Source organism: Vanacampus margaritifer, chromosome 4, assembly GCF_051991255.1.
Source record: "Vanacampus margaritifer isolate UIUO_Vmar chromosome 4, RoL_Vmar_1.0, whole genome shotgun sequence".
In the NCBI taxonomy this organism is placed as follows: domain Eukaryota; kingdom Metazoa; phylum Chordata; class Actinopteri; order Syngnathiformes; family Syngnathidae; genus Vanacampus; species Vanacampus margaritifer.
The window spans coordinates 8,612,157-8,629,532 of NC_135435.1; the positions used below are offsets into that span (position 1 = coordinate 8,612,157).

Here is a 17,376-nt window from a genome sequence, read left to right on the forward strand (position 1 = left end):
AATTAACTCAAAATTAGCACACTCCTTTTGACACCCATAATGCAAACTCATGGATAATGATGAGTCAGTCCACCAATTTCAAACTCTTGGAAGCTTTGTGACATTCTGTCACGTAGTATATACACCTTAGTTAGAAGCAAACATGTTCAGTGGAGTTACAGACATGTGAGTGTTGCTTTCGTGGAAACAACGTGACAGTCTTGTGATGTGAGAGAGCAGCTTAATGAGCGGTTTGAAGCGTCCATCTCGCACCGAAGCTCGATGCTCCACTGGCTCCTCCACACACACAGTGAGGCCTCTCTGCTGGCCGGCTTACTGTACTCTGTGCTATTGTTCTTCAACAGAACGTCTCATTAGCAGATCCTCATGAATAAGCCCCTTTTCCTCTCAAAGGGAAAATGGGTTAACAGTGTCTTTAGAACATCAGGCAAAAGTGTTGCTGTTATGTCATTTTTTTTCCAAGCCATTACAAGGTTTTCATCCGTATATGATCCAGTTCCAATGAATTTGGGATCTTGTGTAATATGTAAATAATGACGATTTGATTTGTAAATCCCTTTCAACCTAAATTCAATTTGTTTTTGGGCCAGAGGAAACAACGTCCATGATTTCTAAAAACAATTTGAAATGTGGACTCATCAGACCACACTATACTTTTTCACTTTGCGCCAGTCCATCTCAGATGAGCTCAGGCCCAGAGAAGTAGACTCAGTTTCTGGGTGTTCTTGTTGTACTTTATCTTTGCATTTGTAGATGTGGCACGAACTGTGTTACTGTTAACTGACAATGGTTTTACAAATTGTTGCTGACCCTAAATTCCTTGCGATAAATTGTATGTTGCGAAACGACGATGTTCATAAAAAAGTTGGACTATTTGCTCACATGGTTATTCACAAAGTGATGAACCTCATCCCATCTTTGCTTGTGAGCAACTAAGCCTTTTGGGTAGTGGTGTGCGATACTGTAAATTTTGGTATCGATGAAATGCTCCAAAAAAATTTTCATATTTAACGGGAAAAACATATTAAAAATAGGTGGAGAGCTCAAATAAAAAAAACAAGAGGTGTGCGTCATCCAGCCAACATGCCTCTATGATGCAGCACTGAATTGGGGTCAATAGGTCACATGACCTGGAAGAAGTTACTGCCAAATGGAAACCTAACCTCTGTCAGTCACAATTCACGATTACTGAGATAATATAGTATGCAAACAATGTTGGTTCTTTGAGAAGCTCTCATTACGCCATACAGTATAGCGTGAAACACGCACGATGGGTGTTTTGAGCAAACAAATAAATTACAGAAGTTGTCAATAAATGTGGCAACGTATGATGGCTGCCTTTTACACAAATTGACAATAAAAAGCGGTAACATAAGAAAATTTAAATCTTTGAAAAATGGCACAAACTTCACACGTGTAGGCAGTACCAATATGAAATCTTTTAAAAGTTTGACAAAATTATTTTGGTGCAAAATTTCTTGAACCTCTTGACAAACAGTCCATTACCATTAATTTGCATTTCAATTGAGTAGATATTCAAGTCAGTAGAGCGAGAGCAATACTAAATGTGTCCACAAGATAGAGCTGTGCGCCATTTTGAAGGCCAGCGGGCATGCAGGAGAGCATCTCGCTGTTGGGGGAATCCACTGATCTGAATATATCACTGGATAGCCGATAGGCCAAGACTTTTGAAGTCGCGAGGCCGCCATATTGCTCCTCCCAAAAAACGTTTCTCGGCATACGATCCTATACATTTACAGTATCGAAATTGGAGAACATTTAAGACTGTACTTAGGAGAAACAGCATGATTTATGATGTTTTAATTTGTTAAACATAAATGAGAGGATTTAAGACATTTTATAACTTGCCTTAAATACATGTATACATTATATACTTAATGATGTTTAGAGGGGGCAACTTTTTTTTTAAATTAAAGAATTATAACTGTAATTCAACAAAAAATGCCTTTGGAAAATCTAATATTGGAGTCTACCGTGATAAAAGAAAAAGGGGGTCTTCAAAGCAGCACATAGGCCTATCGTCCACTTGTTTTTTAACTTTTTATTTATTTATTTATTTTTACTTGTTAAGAAAGTAGTGATCACCCCGCCCCCGACCTAACTCGCAACAGCCTACCAGCTGTATATGTGTAATCTGTACGTATACTGTTTAGTTTATACAGTAGTCTGCTCGCGAGATGAGAGGAACAAGATGGCCGCCCTGTCACTTCAATGGCTTGCACGGGCGTGTATGGGCTACCAGCTATCCAGTCATATATTTAGATCAGTGGAGGAATCAAACGTGGTGCCTTGAGGTCCCGGGCCGCATTCTGAACCGCTTGTCAAACCGGAGAAGTGAGAAGAGGTGGCGGATGAGAGAGATGACCGTAAATTTTCATTCCCTTGTGGGATATGCCCACAAAAGTTTTTATTTGTTAAAAACGTGTGTTTTCTCCAAGGAGTTTGGTGTTGTGTCCACAGTACACCCTTTTCCAATCATATTTTTTTTTATTTTAATATTTGCTCTGTTTCTTTTTATCCTTTTTAAAGTTGTTTTTGGTGGTGGCTTTTTCTGTCAAATGAGCTTGATTTGAAATCAGACCAAAGCAAACTTGGATGCTGGTTACTTGCCCTCCGAGTAGAGAATGAGGCACCAAAGCAAAAGTCATTTTAAGTGACAAGTCTGAAAGCAGTCAGCAATTAGACTTGACTTTGACAGGAAGTGACGTGGACATGCAAATAAGCATCACCATTTTCCCTTTTTTTTTTCGTGTTAAGCTAGCTAAGTCAAGTACCCCCCAAAAATGTTGACAATAACATGTTCAATGAAGCCCCACAATATTGTGCCGAATAATGCGTGTGTGGAACACAGCTGACTCAATCAGTAAGCCTGATAAATCTCCTGTTCATTCAATCAGGTGTGCTGGTGAAGGGAGACATGTGGAAAACATGCTTCCCTACCCTGCTACAAGGTAACAATTGGAAATGTTGCTTTCTTAAGGACTTGTACTATATTGACAGGTCCACTATGTAGCAATGTTCCCCAAAATATCTTGACAATAGCCTTTTTATTTGACCATTTATAACTCAAACATCTTTTAATTCACCTTAGCTGTTGACAACGGGAACTCCTGCAAGCTGATCTGGCCAATCGTTTCCAGACTGGATTCAGGTTGGAATTTCCTGCCCCCGTCTGCGGATGTGACGTCATGTGCGCGTTGTGTACATGTGAAGAAGGGAGTGTGCGGTCCAATTTTTGGGCAAAAAAATGGCAACTCAAAAGACACTCAAATACAATTTTGTTTGACTATCGACTGACGAGTCATCAGTTTTCTTTGACTAAGGCCCCGTCCACACGAAACCCCGTTTCTTCAATGCATCCGCACAAATTTCTTACCGTTTGAGCAGTTAGTCCACACGCGATACGCTTCTTCTGTCAATATTTGACATTTTCAAGCCTTTTTATCTGCTTTAAGCCATTCCCAACAGACGTATACGCGCAAAAACCTCCAAGGAGCATGTTGCTCGACATGCAAACATGAGTTAACTTTACGAAGTTATCACAAATATGACAGGTCACAATCACTTGTTGGTTGTCTTTTCTGTCATTTTCCCATTTGCGATTGATTGATTGATTGATTGATTGATTGATTGATTGATTGGTTCATCCTAAGTGTTTCAGTCAGACAACAAAGTGTTTTGGTTCTGTTATTGTTCATATTTTATGTCACATGTCTGTTAAGCGCTTTGCTACAGCTGCGGCTGTTGAGTAATCATGATAGTTTCTAATTGACGACTTGTTTATATTGTATAAGCAGCACCAGATCCATTCAAATTAAAATGTAAACAAATGATGATCAATTCTTGAAGGGATAGTTTGAGTTTTTGGACATGAATCTGTATGGCATCCTCACTTAAAGTGGTGTGCAATCAGCACTGACTTACCGCGTCCTGTGAGACGAGTTCCGGTCCGGTTTTGGTCGAGACGAAAGTAGTCCGGCAAGTTGGCTGGGGTCACGGAAATAAAGCGTTTTTCTTCTAAAAACAATTTGTGTTCAAAAGAGTGTTACATTTTGAAGACATTTAATATTTTCAATTTGATGTTTTACTGTTTTTGAGTTTACTTATAGGCATATCAATGTGATATAATCATGAGTGTTTAATAGAATACAGTAGAGTAATGATTTTGTGAACTTTAGTTTATCCTCTCACCCTCAAAGCTATTGAAGATAGGAATGTGCATGATGTTATTTAGAGCCTTTTGGCATTGGAGTCTAAAAGTCTGGGGTTAGATCCTAATTGCATTTCTCCCCCAGTCAAGAAGGGGAACTGAATGTAAATGTCTGTTTACTAATAACATTACACCTTTGTTAAACCTGGAGTTGACATGTCTGTATGAAAACATCTGTTTACTAATAACATCACACATTTGGTCACTAGGAGTCGACATGTCTGCCCTTTGTTCCATCAAGAGTCGGGTGGAGGAACCTTTTATCTTTTTTGTATAAATGAGTCGATGTTTTGTAAATCGACACACTTGGGGGAATCCACGTTGCATACAGATGTGGTTGTCTTGACTGTGTCTTTAGAGGCCTCTAAATAAATTCTTGCAAGAAAACTTCTTCATCAGATCCTGAATACAATTATTTTGGACACGCAAAGATTACACTTAATATAGTAATTTAATATTCCTTCAATTTGCATCACAAAAATGCACATTAGAAAAAAGTCAGACTCCATTACCGCCGGGGTCTATTTTTCTGTGCGGCACACTGCATCCAGCTGACAGACACACAAACCAAGTTGTTTGGAATTGTTTACCTGACGAGAGAGAGCTTATGGAGAGCGAGATTCATTAGCATATAACGTTGCGATTGTATAAAACTTTATAAGCTTGTATAACTAAGGTGTGTTGTGTGTTCCTGTGTTGCACATTCAGTTTTGTATTCTTGTCTTCGAGTGTTTGTGAACGCATCGCACGTCTCGCGGAGGAAAGGGACTCATCCATACATTGTTGGTAACGTGTGCTAATTCAGTTCGGTTTGCGAGAAAAGTTTCTAGTGTTCGGCTTTGGCTGCGGCCAACAGTAGCAGGTTGTGTGAAGACAAATAAAAAGGTGATATTACCAATCACGTCTGCTGGCAGCGTCCTTGTGAGACGTCACACTATATTATATTGTTCTATATGTAAAAATGGTGCGGATGCGTGATTTCCCGGGCTGTTCCAATAAAAAAAAAAATCCTGAATCTCCGCACACTTTTCACCGCTTTCCGAGCACTTCAAATAAGTGCGCACCCCATTTGTCAGTGACAGCCACCCGCTCTCTCGGCGCTAAAGCTGATCAAGTTGTACCACTTCTCTATCCCTCCTCGCTCTCGCCCGTTCTAATTCCATCTGACGAATAACGGCATCACTATATTCGGGTTAATAAAGATACCCCTTGGCTCAGTGCTAAAAACATTGTCATTGTAGTCAGACATATTATTGTGAGTTTAAAAGTTATAATTAAGGTGGATATGCAGCGCGCCGCGCAGTGATACGAACAGAAAAATAGCGCCCGGTGGTAATTGAGTCTGTGTTTTTTATTTTTATGTGCAGTTTAGTGATGCAAATTTATCACTCTTTTGAACTCAAATTGTTTTTAGAAGAAAAACGCTTTATTTCCTTGACCCCAGCGAACTTGCCGGACTACTTTCGCCTCGACTAAAACCGGACCGGGTCTCGGGTCACAGGACGCTGTCAGTCAGTGCTAATTGCATACCACTTTAGGTGAGGATTCCATACAGATTGATGTCCAAAAACCCGAACTATCCCTTTAAGTCTCATTTGCTACTTTTTTCTCTATTTGTCTGTTTTATTGTTGAACTTTGTTCCTGCACGTCCGTTCAACTGCACTTTGTTGCAGCTCTTTTAACTCTGGTTTGACTTTAAACGAAGAGGCGTCTAGCTTCATCGCAGCATTGTAATGCATGGGAACATCCAGAGGGTGGCGAAACATCGTGGTCATCTCAGCATCTCTTGCTACGACCATGCATTTGTCGTTAGGATGATTTTATATTAACAATACGATGGCTACATGTTTTTGTTTTTTATGCACATATACATTACAGAAGCCAACGTTTGTCTCTGATCAGATAACAATTGAGTAAAGACAATGACCAATACTGTTACAAATACTTATTCATCCATTTTATTACTTCATATTATGCCACAATGTTCCTTGCATAGGGTCTATAGAGAAGCAGTTTGTCAGAATTTATGAATTTACCGTCAAAATCAATGAAAGAAATCCAGCTACTATAAACACTCTTATAACATTTGTGCATATAATTCCAAGCAAGTTCGAATAGGCAACAGGACGTATGGCTAGATGGGGAATTTACTGCAGTTCCAGGAATTTGTTGTATTTCACAATCAGGCACAGCTCTTGGTCACATGACTCCCAGAGGGAATAAACAAAGCCAGTTGCAAAATGAGTTGAACTTAACACATATAGAATGCTCCTTGGTTGAACGCTAATTAGAACATTTATCACAAAAGCCAAACAACAATTAAACTTTGTTATCTATTTGATTATACAAAGTAGCAATTACATGATAAAATAAATTGTCTTTAGATTACAATGAGTGATTATATATACTGCATCATACAATGTTGAATACTGATTTTAAATGATAGTTTTATCAATTTGTGAATACAATATAAGAAGTCGGAAGTCCAGCATATACCACATAAAGACTGTGTTCAATTTAGTCTAGTAAATTATATTACGTCTCCTCGGATAATCACTAATGCTTTATTGAAAAGAGTGTAAATAAAACTCTTCTATAGTGTATTTTTTTGTTACAATATTTAAGGCATCAGGAAGAGTGCCTACATTTATGCATGCTCACATAACAAATCTCACTCTGAACCATATAAGCAACAAAATAATATTCAGACTACAAATGGGCTAAAGGAAGTGTAATAAAACATCAGCGCAAATCAAGTGTCATGAGGTCAGTGGTAGACGAGAAGCCAAAAACAAGCAACGTACTGTGAAATGAACTACGTAAGCAAATGTGGAGGCACTTGTAGGTAAACAACATTCTCATTTGACTCAATCAACACAAATGTAAACAAACAAACGTAGTTGCTAATAATGTAACATGATTGGATAAAATACAAAGCATTATAAAAATCTCCAGCGGTTTCTTCATTCGCGTTCAAAAGGTTTGCCAGTGATGCGTGACCCCATTTACTCTTATCAAGCAGGCCCTGTTGACATAAAACTCATAACTAAAAATAAGTTATATATACAAATCATTCATGAAACATCCTAAAAAGCATATTGAAAAGTCTAAAACAGTCAAGGATTGGTACTGTGTTCTCTTACAAATGCGCCAGTGGTGCATATGAAAACATTCAATATGTGGAGAAAAATGTCATTTACACGCTTGATGGAATAGAAGACGGCAAACACAAAAGCCAAAACCTTGACAGGCAATGTCTCGTGCTCTCAACCCAAAAGCGTGAGCGCGGCCATGACGGCGAAGCCCAGCAGGATGAAGAGCACCTTGAGCAGCTGCTTCCCGGGCGAGTTGAGCTCATGCGGGAGGATCTCCAGAAAGGTGATGTAGATGAAGGTGCCGGCCGCCAGGCCCTCTAGGATGCACTGGATGAGCGCGCCGGCCGCCAGCTGGGCCTCAATCACCACGATGCCGATGGCGATGCCCAAAGGCGACATGACGGCGAACACGCCGATGTAAGCGGCCACCCACGCCGGACGGATGGCGCTCTGGACCAGCTTCACTGACAGGCTGAACACGATGATGCTCTTGTGCACCAGGATGGCGATGCAGATTTCCAACACCTGGGGAGGGGGGGGGGGGGGGTGAAAAGTATGCTTTTCTCTCTATTCTTTTCACCTGATCGGGTTTTTCTCACCCTCCATCACTTTTTACCAGGGATGTTCGATACCACTTTTTTTTTCAGGCCGATACCAGTATGAGTACCACAAAAAAAAACAATGACAGATTATTTGAAAGAAATCACAAGATAGCAATTTTTATAGCAAATTGTATGAAATGAATAGCGATTTTCTATTATTCTAATTTTTAGTTAAAAACGCCTACTTTTGTATCTGTATTTTGTAATAATAATGGTATTTTTCCTGTGATAGTTTTCTTTAATCTTTAATCAATATTTGTTCTGGTTTTGAATAGAATTTTTAAAAAACTATTCATCAATACTGATATCAAACACTTACATTGTGATAAAATTTGTCAGCCATATCGTCCAACTCTATTTTCGTTTTTTTTCTCTCTCATGCTTAACAGTTAACAGTTGATCCTGTATTTTTTTTGGGGGGGGGGGGGGGGGGGGGGGGCGCTACAATTAATTTTGAACAAACATTAAAATTCCGAGTTGCTTTATTTTGCTTAGTTTATTTATTACAAATGAATGCTAATCTCAGAGAATTTAGTTTTGGACTTAAATTCTGTATTGAGTCAATTCTGTGTTTTGTCAGAAATAACCGAAAGGTCTTTCTTTAAAATTGTCACTAGTTTAATTGCAATTGTATCAAAAATACTTGTAGTATTGACAACTTGGTATCGGTATCAGTGATTACTCACTTACTGGTATCAGTCTAAAATAAGCGGTATAGAAAAAGCGTTTTTTATCCAATTCAGGGGGTGGCCATTTTGCTACTTGGTGTCGAGTGAAAATTACATCACAGTTGCTCAGGTCTCAGGTGACAACCAATCACATCTCAGCTTCAGAAAACAGGTGAGCCATGATCGGTCGTTGCCTGAGCTCTGAACAACTGTGATGCCATCTTCAGTCGACAGCAAGTGGCAAAATGGCCGCCCCCTAAAATGGATAAAAACGGCTGGATTTTGCTTCATATTCCACAAATGTAATATTAATCAGAAGGTCATGTTCAGTGGCATCACATATAACAACATACTCATAATGCATTTATTTTGTATAGCGCTTTTCAATGTACTCAAAGGCGCTATTGTCAACAAATGTTGAAGGTTGACTTCCACTTTAAACATGCATTTCTGCTTATGAGCCCATGATGCCAACAATGAAGCCTGGAAGTCAAAAGTACTGAAGCTACATTCACGGAATGTTGAGGCTCCATTGAGGGTCCTATGACCACATGACGAGATTTAAGACTTATGACCGCAAGATTCCTTTCTTGTCAAAGCCTCAAACCAGAAGCTGGGACTTCCCTTGTCAATGTATATGTACTCACAAGTAGGGCCCGACCGATATGCATTTTTTTTTATTAGGCCGATGCCGATTTTTGGCAGAAAAAAAAACAGATTATCAATGAATCTGCCGATTATTTAAAATACGTATATAATAAATAAATAAAAAAACCCACCCACCCAATTCCACTTCAATGGGTATCATGCACAATTAAGATTCTCTGCTTTGAATGACAAGTCCATAGTATGACCTCATCAACAAATTGAATAAGGTATATACAAGGTTATTGTATAAATGTATGTGTCAATAATAAAAGCATTCTGACTTGTTTACAACTGCTGTAAAGCATTAATCTTTTATTTTATATATTTTATCTTGTGTTATTTTCACAAGTCTTGGGACTTACTGGGCTAACCTGGGACCTCTGGGATTGTATTCCTTGCCATGTCATGCGGAAATGTGTGTTAAGCCCCCCAGAAAAAATGCATCCTTGAATTTTGAGAAAAGAAAGTCTTTGAATCTTTGAAATATCATCTTTAAATATAACTTGAAAGGACAATGAAAAAATAAAACAATGAGAAAGTGAAATGTAAATAGAATAACCTAGAATAATAGCAACTAAAAAAAAGTAAGAACAAATACTGACTGTTCCTGTGCGTTTTGTTCCGTGCATCCATGGTGTACACACTTAAAGTGAGTACAGAAGAAAGTTGCGATTAAATTCTATTAAAATAACTCGTTTGTACCTTTGCGTAGTCTTATCTTACCTGTGGGTATGTGTTCCCACAGCATTTGTAAGTGAATATTTGTTATTTGAAAGAAAATCACTCCCGAAGTCGATGCTAACTTCCTGTTAGCATTTGAATAGGATCCTCCCTTCTCTTTTAGCATTAGCGCTAAGCTAGCGATGTTTTACAAATTAAGCATGTTTTGTACTTAAATATACAGTGGATGTAATTCTTATCGTCATGTGTTTAGTTTTACATAACTCGTTTGTGCCTTTGCGTAGTGTTATCTTATCTGTGGGTGGGTGTTCCCACGGCATTTGTGTGTGAATATTTGTTATTTGAAGGAAAAACACTCCCGAAGTCGATGCTAACTTCACATTAGCATTTGAATGGGATGCACTCTTCACTTTTAGCATTAGTACTGGGCTAGCAATGGTTTAAAAACGAAGCAAGTTTTGTTTTTAAATATATAGTGGATGTATTTCTTATTGTTGTGTGTTTTCAGTTAACTCCAACTGGGGTGTCATTATAGAGCTTAAAGGACACTTAGGTACAGCAAAATAACCAGAATAACATAACGCTACACACTTGGTAGTTGTTAATGCCACTAAAGCAAAATGGGGCATTCAGGGTACTTTAACAGCTTCGGAAGGTTGTCTTTGATTATAACGTTTTAAGGGGAAAATAACCGTCCATTTGGCCCAATTGGCTAATCGGTCGTGCCCTACTCATCACAAGCCACAATCCTCTTTTCTTACCTTGGAGTCAGTGTCCTGCAGGCCGATAGCGAGGCCCTCAAAAACCGAGTGGAGCGATAACGAGAGGAAGAGCACGAATGAGCGAAAAGGCGAGTGGGCCTGAAAGTCAACGTGGACATGGTGACCGCTGCTCTCCAGATCTGGAGTCAGGATGGAGCCGTGGACGTGACCGTGGCCATTCCTGTTTTCTTGTATAAGTGGGACCCTCTCATCACCACTCCCACTCATCTCCCGACAGTTCAGAACGATCCTCTCCAATATGAGTACCATGAAGAAGCCGGCAGCCATGATGAACTCGGGAAGGGGGAAGTTGCTCTACGTGACATAAACAATGAGATGAATCAATTGTACACCACCATGTTTTGTTCAAACAAATCGCTGCTGTTAAAATGTACTCCACCCTTTCTTAACTGATCACAATGGTGCGAGGTAGGCAGGAGTCCCCGCACCGGGTGGGTTTACCTCCATCATGTTGGATTGCAGGACGGCGTTGATGTCCGTCAGGTAATCTGGGATGATATCCAGCAAACATGCTGCCAGAAAGACTCCACCGGCAAAGCAGCTTATCAGACTCAAAATTGTGCGGTGAGTCTCTGAAAATGGAAAGATTAAAAAAAAACATCTCAAATCTGAAATCATACATTCTTTTTTTTTTATCACACGTTTTTGTAATTTAAAGAAAGATTAGACCAACACTTTGAAAATTGATAAGAATATATAAGTATCCTAAATTATTTCCTCACCACAATAACTGGTCGAATATGTGCTTTATCAGTAAAACAGAAGGTCCTGGTATGTGACTCTAATTGACCCAACATTAAGTTCCTGATGCTCAGAGAGAAGTAATATTTTCACTTCCACACTAGACTAGTCTACATCAACTTTCGGACAAGTTCCCTATGATAACCACCTTGGGTAATATTATGAATAAGTGCATGTGACAACATTTAGAATGCCTTTGGGCAATACATCCTCTTCATATATGTCTTTTTTTTTTGTATATAATACATGCAATACTTGCTCAATGCATACATAAACTAACGTTAAGCAAGCAAGAATCTTATATTAATGGACCATTAAGCCTTAATATTATATTTCAATGCTGTTCAAACATGAAACAGATTGCAGCCTGTTCATTCAATAAAACAGCCCATAGTTATAAGCTTGAAGTTTCAGAAAAATCAATACATTTTCATACAAATCTAACAGTGTACATGTACAAGTTTACTGACTGGTATTTTCTAAATTTGAGGAAAAGGAAAAAAAAATTCCAATAATCGACTGATAGATTCGTATCAGGATTGATTGGTAACGAATAGAACCGTGACACGGATCGAATCACCAGGCACTACGCAATTCACACCCCTACGACATTCTATATATTTTTTTCCAGTGCAAAGGGCTCTCTTGCATATAAAATACCAATCAAGGATGGCACAAAACTGCTGAACAAGACACCAACAATAAGGGCAAGAACCCATTTTGTGTATTTTTTTTCACAATAATTAACCCGCTCACATTTTTAAAAAAATATTATTGAGGTACTATGAGCCATTTCTGACATGTAGTGGTGAACAGTGATTTAACAACCTAAAACTAGTTGATACATATTAGCATATTTGCGTAACACATATTGAATATGTTTAATTAATATACTTTCTATGTTATTGGTTGTTATTGGCAAAAAGCATGAACAAACAGCATTGTCAGGTGACCGAAACCCTGGCAGGAAAGTAGAATTTGTATACACATAAAAAAGTAATTTCAATATTCGGTGACTGAGTTTGAGGCCTATGTAATCTCGTCAAAATGCCATCACATGCAAATGTTTGCTACATTGACAGAATTGATCAAATCACGATTAATCTTAAGTCATCAGGTGACTCTCCACTGAGAAAAAAAAATCAATACAACCCCGCCCGCTTTCCACCTTACAAAAATAGTTTTATTTGTACATTAAGCGTCTGTTTTAGTATAATTCAAAGTAATTCAATAATGCCAAGCAACATATTAAACCGCTGTCTTGTCGGAATCTGTAACTTCACTTACCTGTCCCGTTTGTGTCTCTGAACCATTTGACTCGAGCGGGGATAAAGCCGAAAAAAAGAGTTAGTAGCAACAAACCGACCAGAGCGCCTATTTTCACTTGAAGCAAAAAATCCATAATGTTTATGAGAAAGGCTCGCTGCCTACCGGTCCGAGTATTAAGTTAGTTGTGACCTACATAAGGCTTGTTCGATGACACAAACAGACAAGATAGTGGTGGAAAACTCGCTCCTTCTACGGTGGCTGACAAAGGTCTATATACAGCTAATCGAAAACATCCACCGGCAACGGTTCATAGATGGCGCTATGATGTGGTTGGCCCCGCAATGAGATACGTCCATACCTCCGCCATATTGGATGTGGTCGATCTATTTGTAAACTCCTGTAATGCAAGTGGAGAAAGTAAAAAAAATAAATAAATAAAAAACTGAGGCAATTTGGCTTTAGCCACAGGTGCTACTAATCAACAGGTGGAGACAAGCTAGAAGAGACTATTCTGTTTGGTGTGTTTTGGCAAGATAATAAATAAAAAAATGTTTTGAATGTTTTATTGCTTTTAGGGAGATTTTTCATTCACAAATGCAGATATTTCAAAACAAATCCGTGTCTACTCCACTGGAAAACTGATTTTCTACTATTTTGCAAATCTTTGAAATTGCTTATGGATAGAAAAACACTTCAATGTCCTCTACAAATATAATGTCTGTTGGATTTCTTATTTTCTTTCTTTTTTTCTATTCTTTTATTTTCTATGTTCAATTATATTGTTAGAATACTATTGCCCAATCTATTTCAAGTGATTTAATTGATGATACATGGGTGCCTTGTTTGTTTGTGTATAATTGTTCCAAAAAAAAAAGTGGAGATGAGCTTGTTTACCTGCCAGTTGAGTAGAAGCACCTGTGACTAAAGCCAATCAGTGACAGGGATTTTACTTTCTACTATTTACATCTGGATTCTCCATTGTGCTACTTTTGATGAGGGACTGAGGTGAAATTCGGCTGCCCACTGTCTCGCTGCTGCACAGACAAGAGAACTAAAATTCAAAATAATTTTAATTTAATCATTTTTCATTGATTTTATTTTATTTATTTTTGTTGTTGTTTTTGCGATGCATATGGGCCGACCCTGGTACATAAACGAGGCATTATCGCTGACAGCCCTCTTTTTGCCACATCCAATAAGGCGATGACATCGTCGTGCATGTCCGTACTCAATACGTCATCTGCTTTTCTATGTCAATGAACCAGTTTTGGAAAGTGGTTGAAATACTTTCAAAACATCACACTTAGGTGCGAAATAATGAATCACACATCAAATTAACATTTAAGTTAGTGTTAAACGTTCTCTGTTGACACTACTGTACAATACAATAATTTTAAATGCCCACCAGAGGGTAGACTACCATCAAATTTAAGTTTTTTTCAGACGGTGATGACGTTTATTTCAAGCGCCGGACATGCTGAGCTCAGCCTCAGACGCGTTGAACGCTGATGTGTTACAATAATTAACATCGGGTGGGTTTGTCTCCAAGTTTTCGATGCGGTAACATAAACGTAGCGAAAGTGGGTTCGAGGACAACGTGTTTGAAAGGACACAGTGGAAGCGACCACGAGTATCTCTCTTGAGATCTAATGGCGGTGAGGTTTCACAAATTCACATGCATGCACTTTGGCGTTCTCTGACTCCTCTGTCTGACGTAGCTTTAGCCGTGCACACATTTGGACCATGGAGTGAAATCACTCAGCAGTTTTTATAAAGTTAATTTGTACCATCGCAGTTAATGTATTATTTAACCAAACCCAGTCGTAGAATAACATTTTTGCAATAGTATAATTTAACATGACATTCTATATAAAACGAAAACATTGCAAAACATCTACAGTGACCGCAAAGAAAATGAAACGTAGTGTAAATGCTTAGAGAGAAAAAAAATCAAATTCATTTATAATCAGTGATTCATAACGACATAAAATGCTTCTATGAAGTTATTAATGAATTGCTTTTCCCCACCTCTAATTGCAGCCCAAAGGCAAAGTTGGTACTAAGGGAAAGAAGCAGATTTTCGAGGAGAACGAGGCAACTCTCAAGTTCTATACAAGAGTCATCCTGGGAGCTAATGTAAGCATGAATCTTGTATTTGTGTGCCATTAAATGGGAAGACGTCCTTTCAAAAAATGTCAGTTTTTTTTAGCGGTTTATTGCTCAATTGTGTAACTCCAGTCTTTAACCATAAATAATAATAATCTTACACAGGCCATATATGTTGCTGTAAATCTTTTGATCTTCTACAATTCATCAACTTTTTGGACATGGGTGAGTATTGTATTTAAATAGGTGATGGTTTCATGGGCAAACTATTCTCTTAAAACATTTTTCTGGTGTTTGCATTTTCATGCAGCTGTTATTAGCATTTGCGCTAGCTGTGTACGTTGGGAGTTACCGCTCCATGTCCACGATGGCCAAACCAGTGTTTGCTGACGATGGAAGTCTACTTGACGGAGGAATAGACTTAAACATGGAGCAGGGAATGGCTGAGTAAGTGATCACAACTCATTAAACTCTCTCATCATAAAATATTTATTAACTCTATGGGCAAAGTTTGATGTAACGTGTTAACATTCTGGTGTCATACATTAAAATAAGCCAAGCACTGTTAATAATATGAAGACATGAAAACAAAAGAGTTCTGAAATAACACCAACAAGCAAATGTGATTTTTATATTGTCACATAGTTCATTTGTAGTATTTCAATGGCAATTGAGCTTTTTTTTTTCTTTTCTTTTTTGTCTACCAGGCACCTGAAGGATGTCATCTTGCTCACAGTATTCGTCCAAGTGCTCGGCTGCATTTCATCTTATTTTTGGTACCTGTGGTTGCTGGTAAGAGTCTCTCTCCTAAAAATGGTTTCAGTTAAATATTTTTATTTTTGCTCTCAGTCCATGCGCATGTGCTCATTTCTTTCTTTTAAAGAGACACAACGGTTTATTTGTTTGCTAGGCGCCGGCTCGCGCTGCTCACCTGCTTTGGGTGAACATTCTGGGCCCCTGGTTTTCGGCAGAGAGCCCGTCGGCACCAGAGGAAGTGAACGAGAAGAAGCAGAGAAGACAAGAGCGTCGACAGATGAAGAGATTCTGATGCTGCGGAGCAAACAAAGCAGTATTTTTTATACACAGGATCTATTGTAATCCTAAATTATTACAAGAAGACGTTTTGTTGATAAACGCAAATCTGATCTTATGTTATTTTCACGTTTTGTTTTCTTCCCGCATGCAATCCAGTTTACTTCCTAAATGATACTTGCTTTGACCTCATGTGAAGGTGTCAGTGTCCTCTTGGCACTTGCACATTTTTATAATGTGCTGCACTTAACTCAAACTATACAGATGAAACTAAGTCATATGCTGCAGGGATGTTTTTGTCTTGGTTTATTTTCTTTTTAATTAAAAATGTGACGACGATGAAAAGTGCAGTTTTTTTTAATCCTATAAATTAATTCATTTGTTTTGTTTTTTAATCTTTAAATCATCAGGTTGACTCATTCACTGCCATTGACGCCTATATACGTCAAAAATTCATTTAAACTAATTTTTATTAGTTTAACATTGTTTTCCACTTTTGTTAACAAGAGTGTGAAACCTAGAATTTGTTTCTTGTATATTTAGAACAGATATAAAATGTGAGTTAACTAGTGAAGTCATGCGGTTAACTACAATGACAAATTTTAATCGCCCGACGCCTCTATTTTTTAATAATCTTTTCTTTTTTTTAAAGAAAAGATTTTAAAATATATATTTTTCTTTTTAAATTTTTTTTTTTAAGAAAGGATTATTAAAAATTAGGTGTGTCAGGTGATTAAAGTTTTAAATTGTAATTAGTGGCATGACTTCATTAGTTAACTCACGATTAAAAAAAATAAATTTAAAAATTAGGGGTATCAGGTGATTAAAATGTTTAATAGTTCAAATGATTTTTTGACGTATATAGGCGTCAATGGCAGTGAATGAGTTAAAAGGAAAAACAAATCTTGTTTCACAGTAGGGCCAATGTGCTTTTCTTGCTATGTTTAAAGTTTGCATCTGTGAGCATAGCTGAGTGCCTTGCCTAAAAATTCCAGTTTTGTCTCATTTGTCCATAGGATATTTTCCCAGAAGTTTTGTGGCTTGTCAACACGCAGTTAGGTAGGTAAATTACAGTTAGAAGTTTCTATTATTTATTTTCAACAGTGGTGACCTCCTTGGTCATCTCACACTTTGGCTCAACGACGACGGATGTACGTTGATGTTGGAGTTCACCTTTGGTTTCTTTGGAAGTTGTTCTGTGCTCATTTGTAACCAGTCGGATTATCCGTCACCTGAATATGTCATCAATTTATCTCCTGCGGCCACATCCGGGGAGGTTGGCTACAGTCCCATGATCTTAACTTTTTGAATATGTACAACTGTAATCACAAGAACGCCATGTTGCTTAGTGATGGTCTTATAGCTTTTAACATTATTGGCTATAATTTACTTTCTAATTTCCTGAGATAACAGCTCTTTAGCTTCCCCTGGCCCATGTTTAGTGTGGTACACACAATATCACCAAACAGCATGCTAACTACTTGTCACCCATTTAAGGCTAAAAGATTAAAGTTAAAGTA

The 17,376-nt window shown here is 38.1% G+C and overlaps 2 protein-coding genes and 1 long non-coding RNA gene across 3 annotated transcripts; 1 reads left to right on the forward strand and 2 right to left on the reverse strand.

The window, feature by feature from the left end:
* Nucleotides 1-3,940: 3,940 nt before the first annotated feature.
* LOC144050897 (uncharacterized) lies at nt 3,941-5,401 on the reverse strand. Its single transcript, XR_013293963.1, has 3 exons — nt 5,127-5,401; nt 4,744-4,835; nt 3,941-4,038 (listed from the first exon to the last, which is right to left on the reverse strand). It is a non-coding gene; the product is annotated as an uncharacterized LOC144050897 (long non-coding RNA).
* Nucleotides 5,402-6,167: 766 nt separating this feature from the next.
* Nucleotides 6,168-12,966, reverse strand: slc39a1 (solute carrier family 39 member 1). The gene is made up of 4 exons (XM_077564727.1): nt 12,737-12,966; nt 11,150-11,280; nt 10,688-11,002; nt 6,168-7,852 (listed from the first exon to the last, which is right to left on the reverse strand). The coding sequence occupies exons 1-4, from the start codon at nt 12,849-12,851 to the stop codon at nt 7,499-7,501; spliced, it is 915 nt and encodes a 304-aa protein (XP_077420853.1). The 5' UTR covers nt 12,852-12,966; the 3' UTR covers nt 6,168-7,498.
* Nucleotides 12,967-14,178: 1,212 nt separating this feature from the next.
* Nucleotides 14,179-16,201, forward strand: tmem208 (transmembrane protein 208). Its single transcript, XM_077564794.1, has 6 exons — nt 14,179-14,373; nt 14,759-14,854; nt 14,990-15,049; nt 15,135-15,271; nt 15,532-15,616; nt 15,735-16,201. The coding sequence occupies exons 1-6, from the start codon at nt 14,368-14,370 to the stop codon at nt 15,870-15,872; spliced, it is 522 nt and encodes a 173-aa protein (XP_077420920.1). The 5' UTR covers nt 14,179-14,367; the 3' UTR covers nt 15,873-16,201.
* The last annotated feature ends 1,175 nt before the right edge of the window (nt 16,202-17,376 follow it).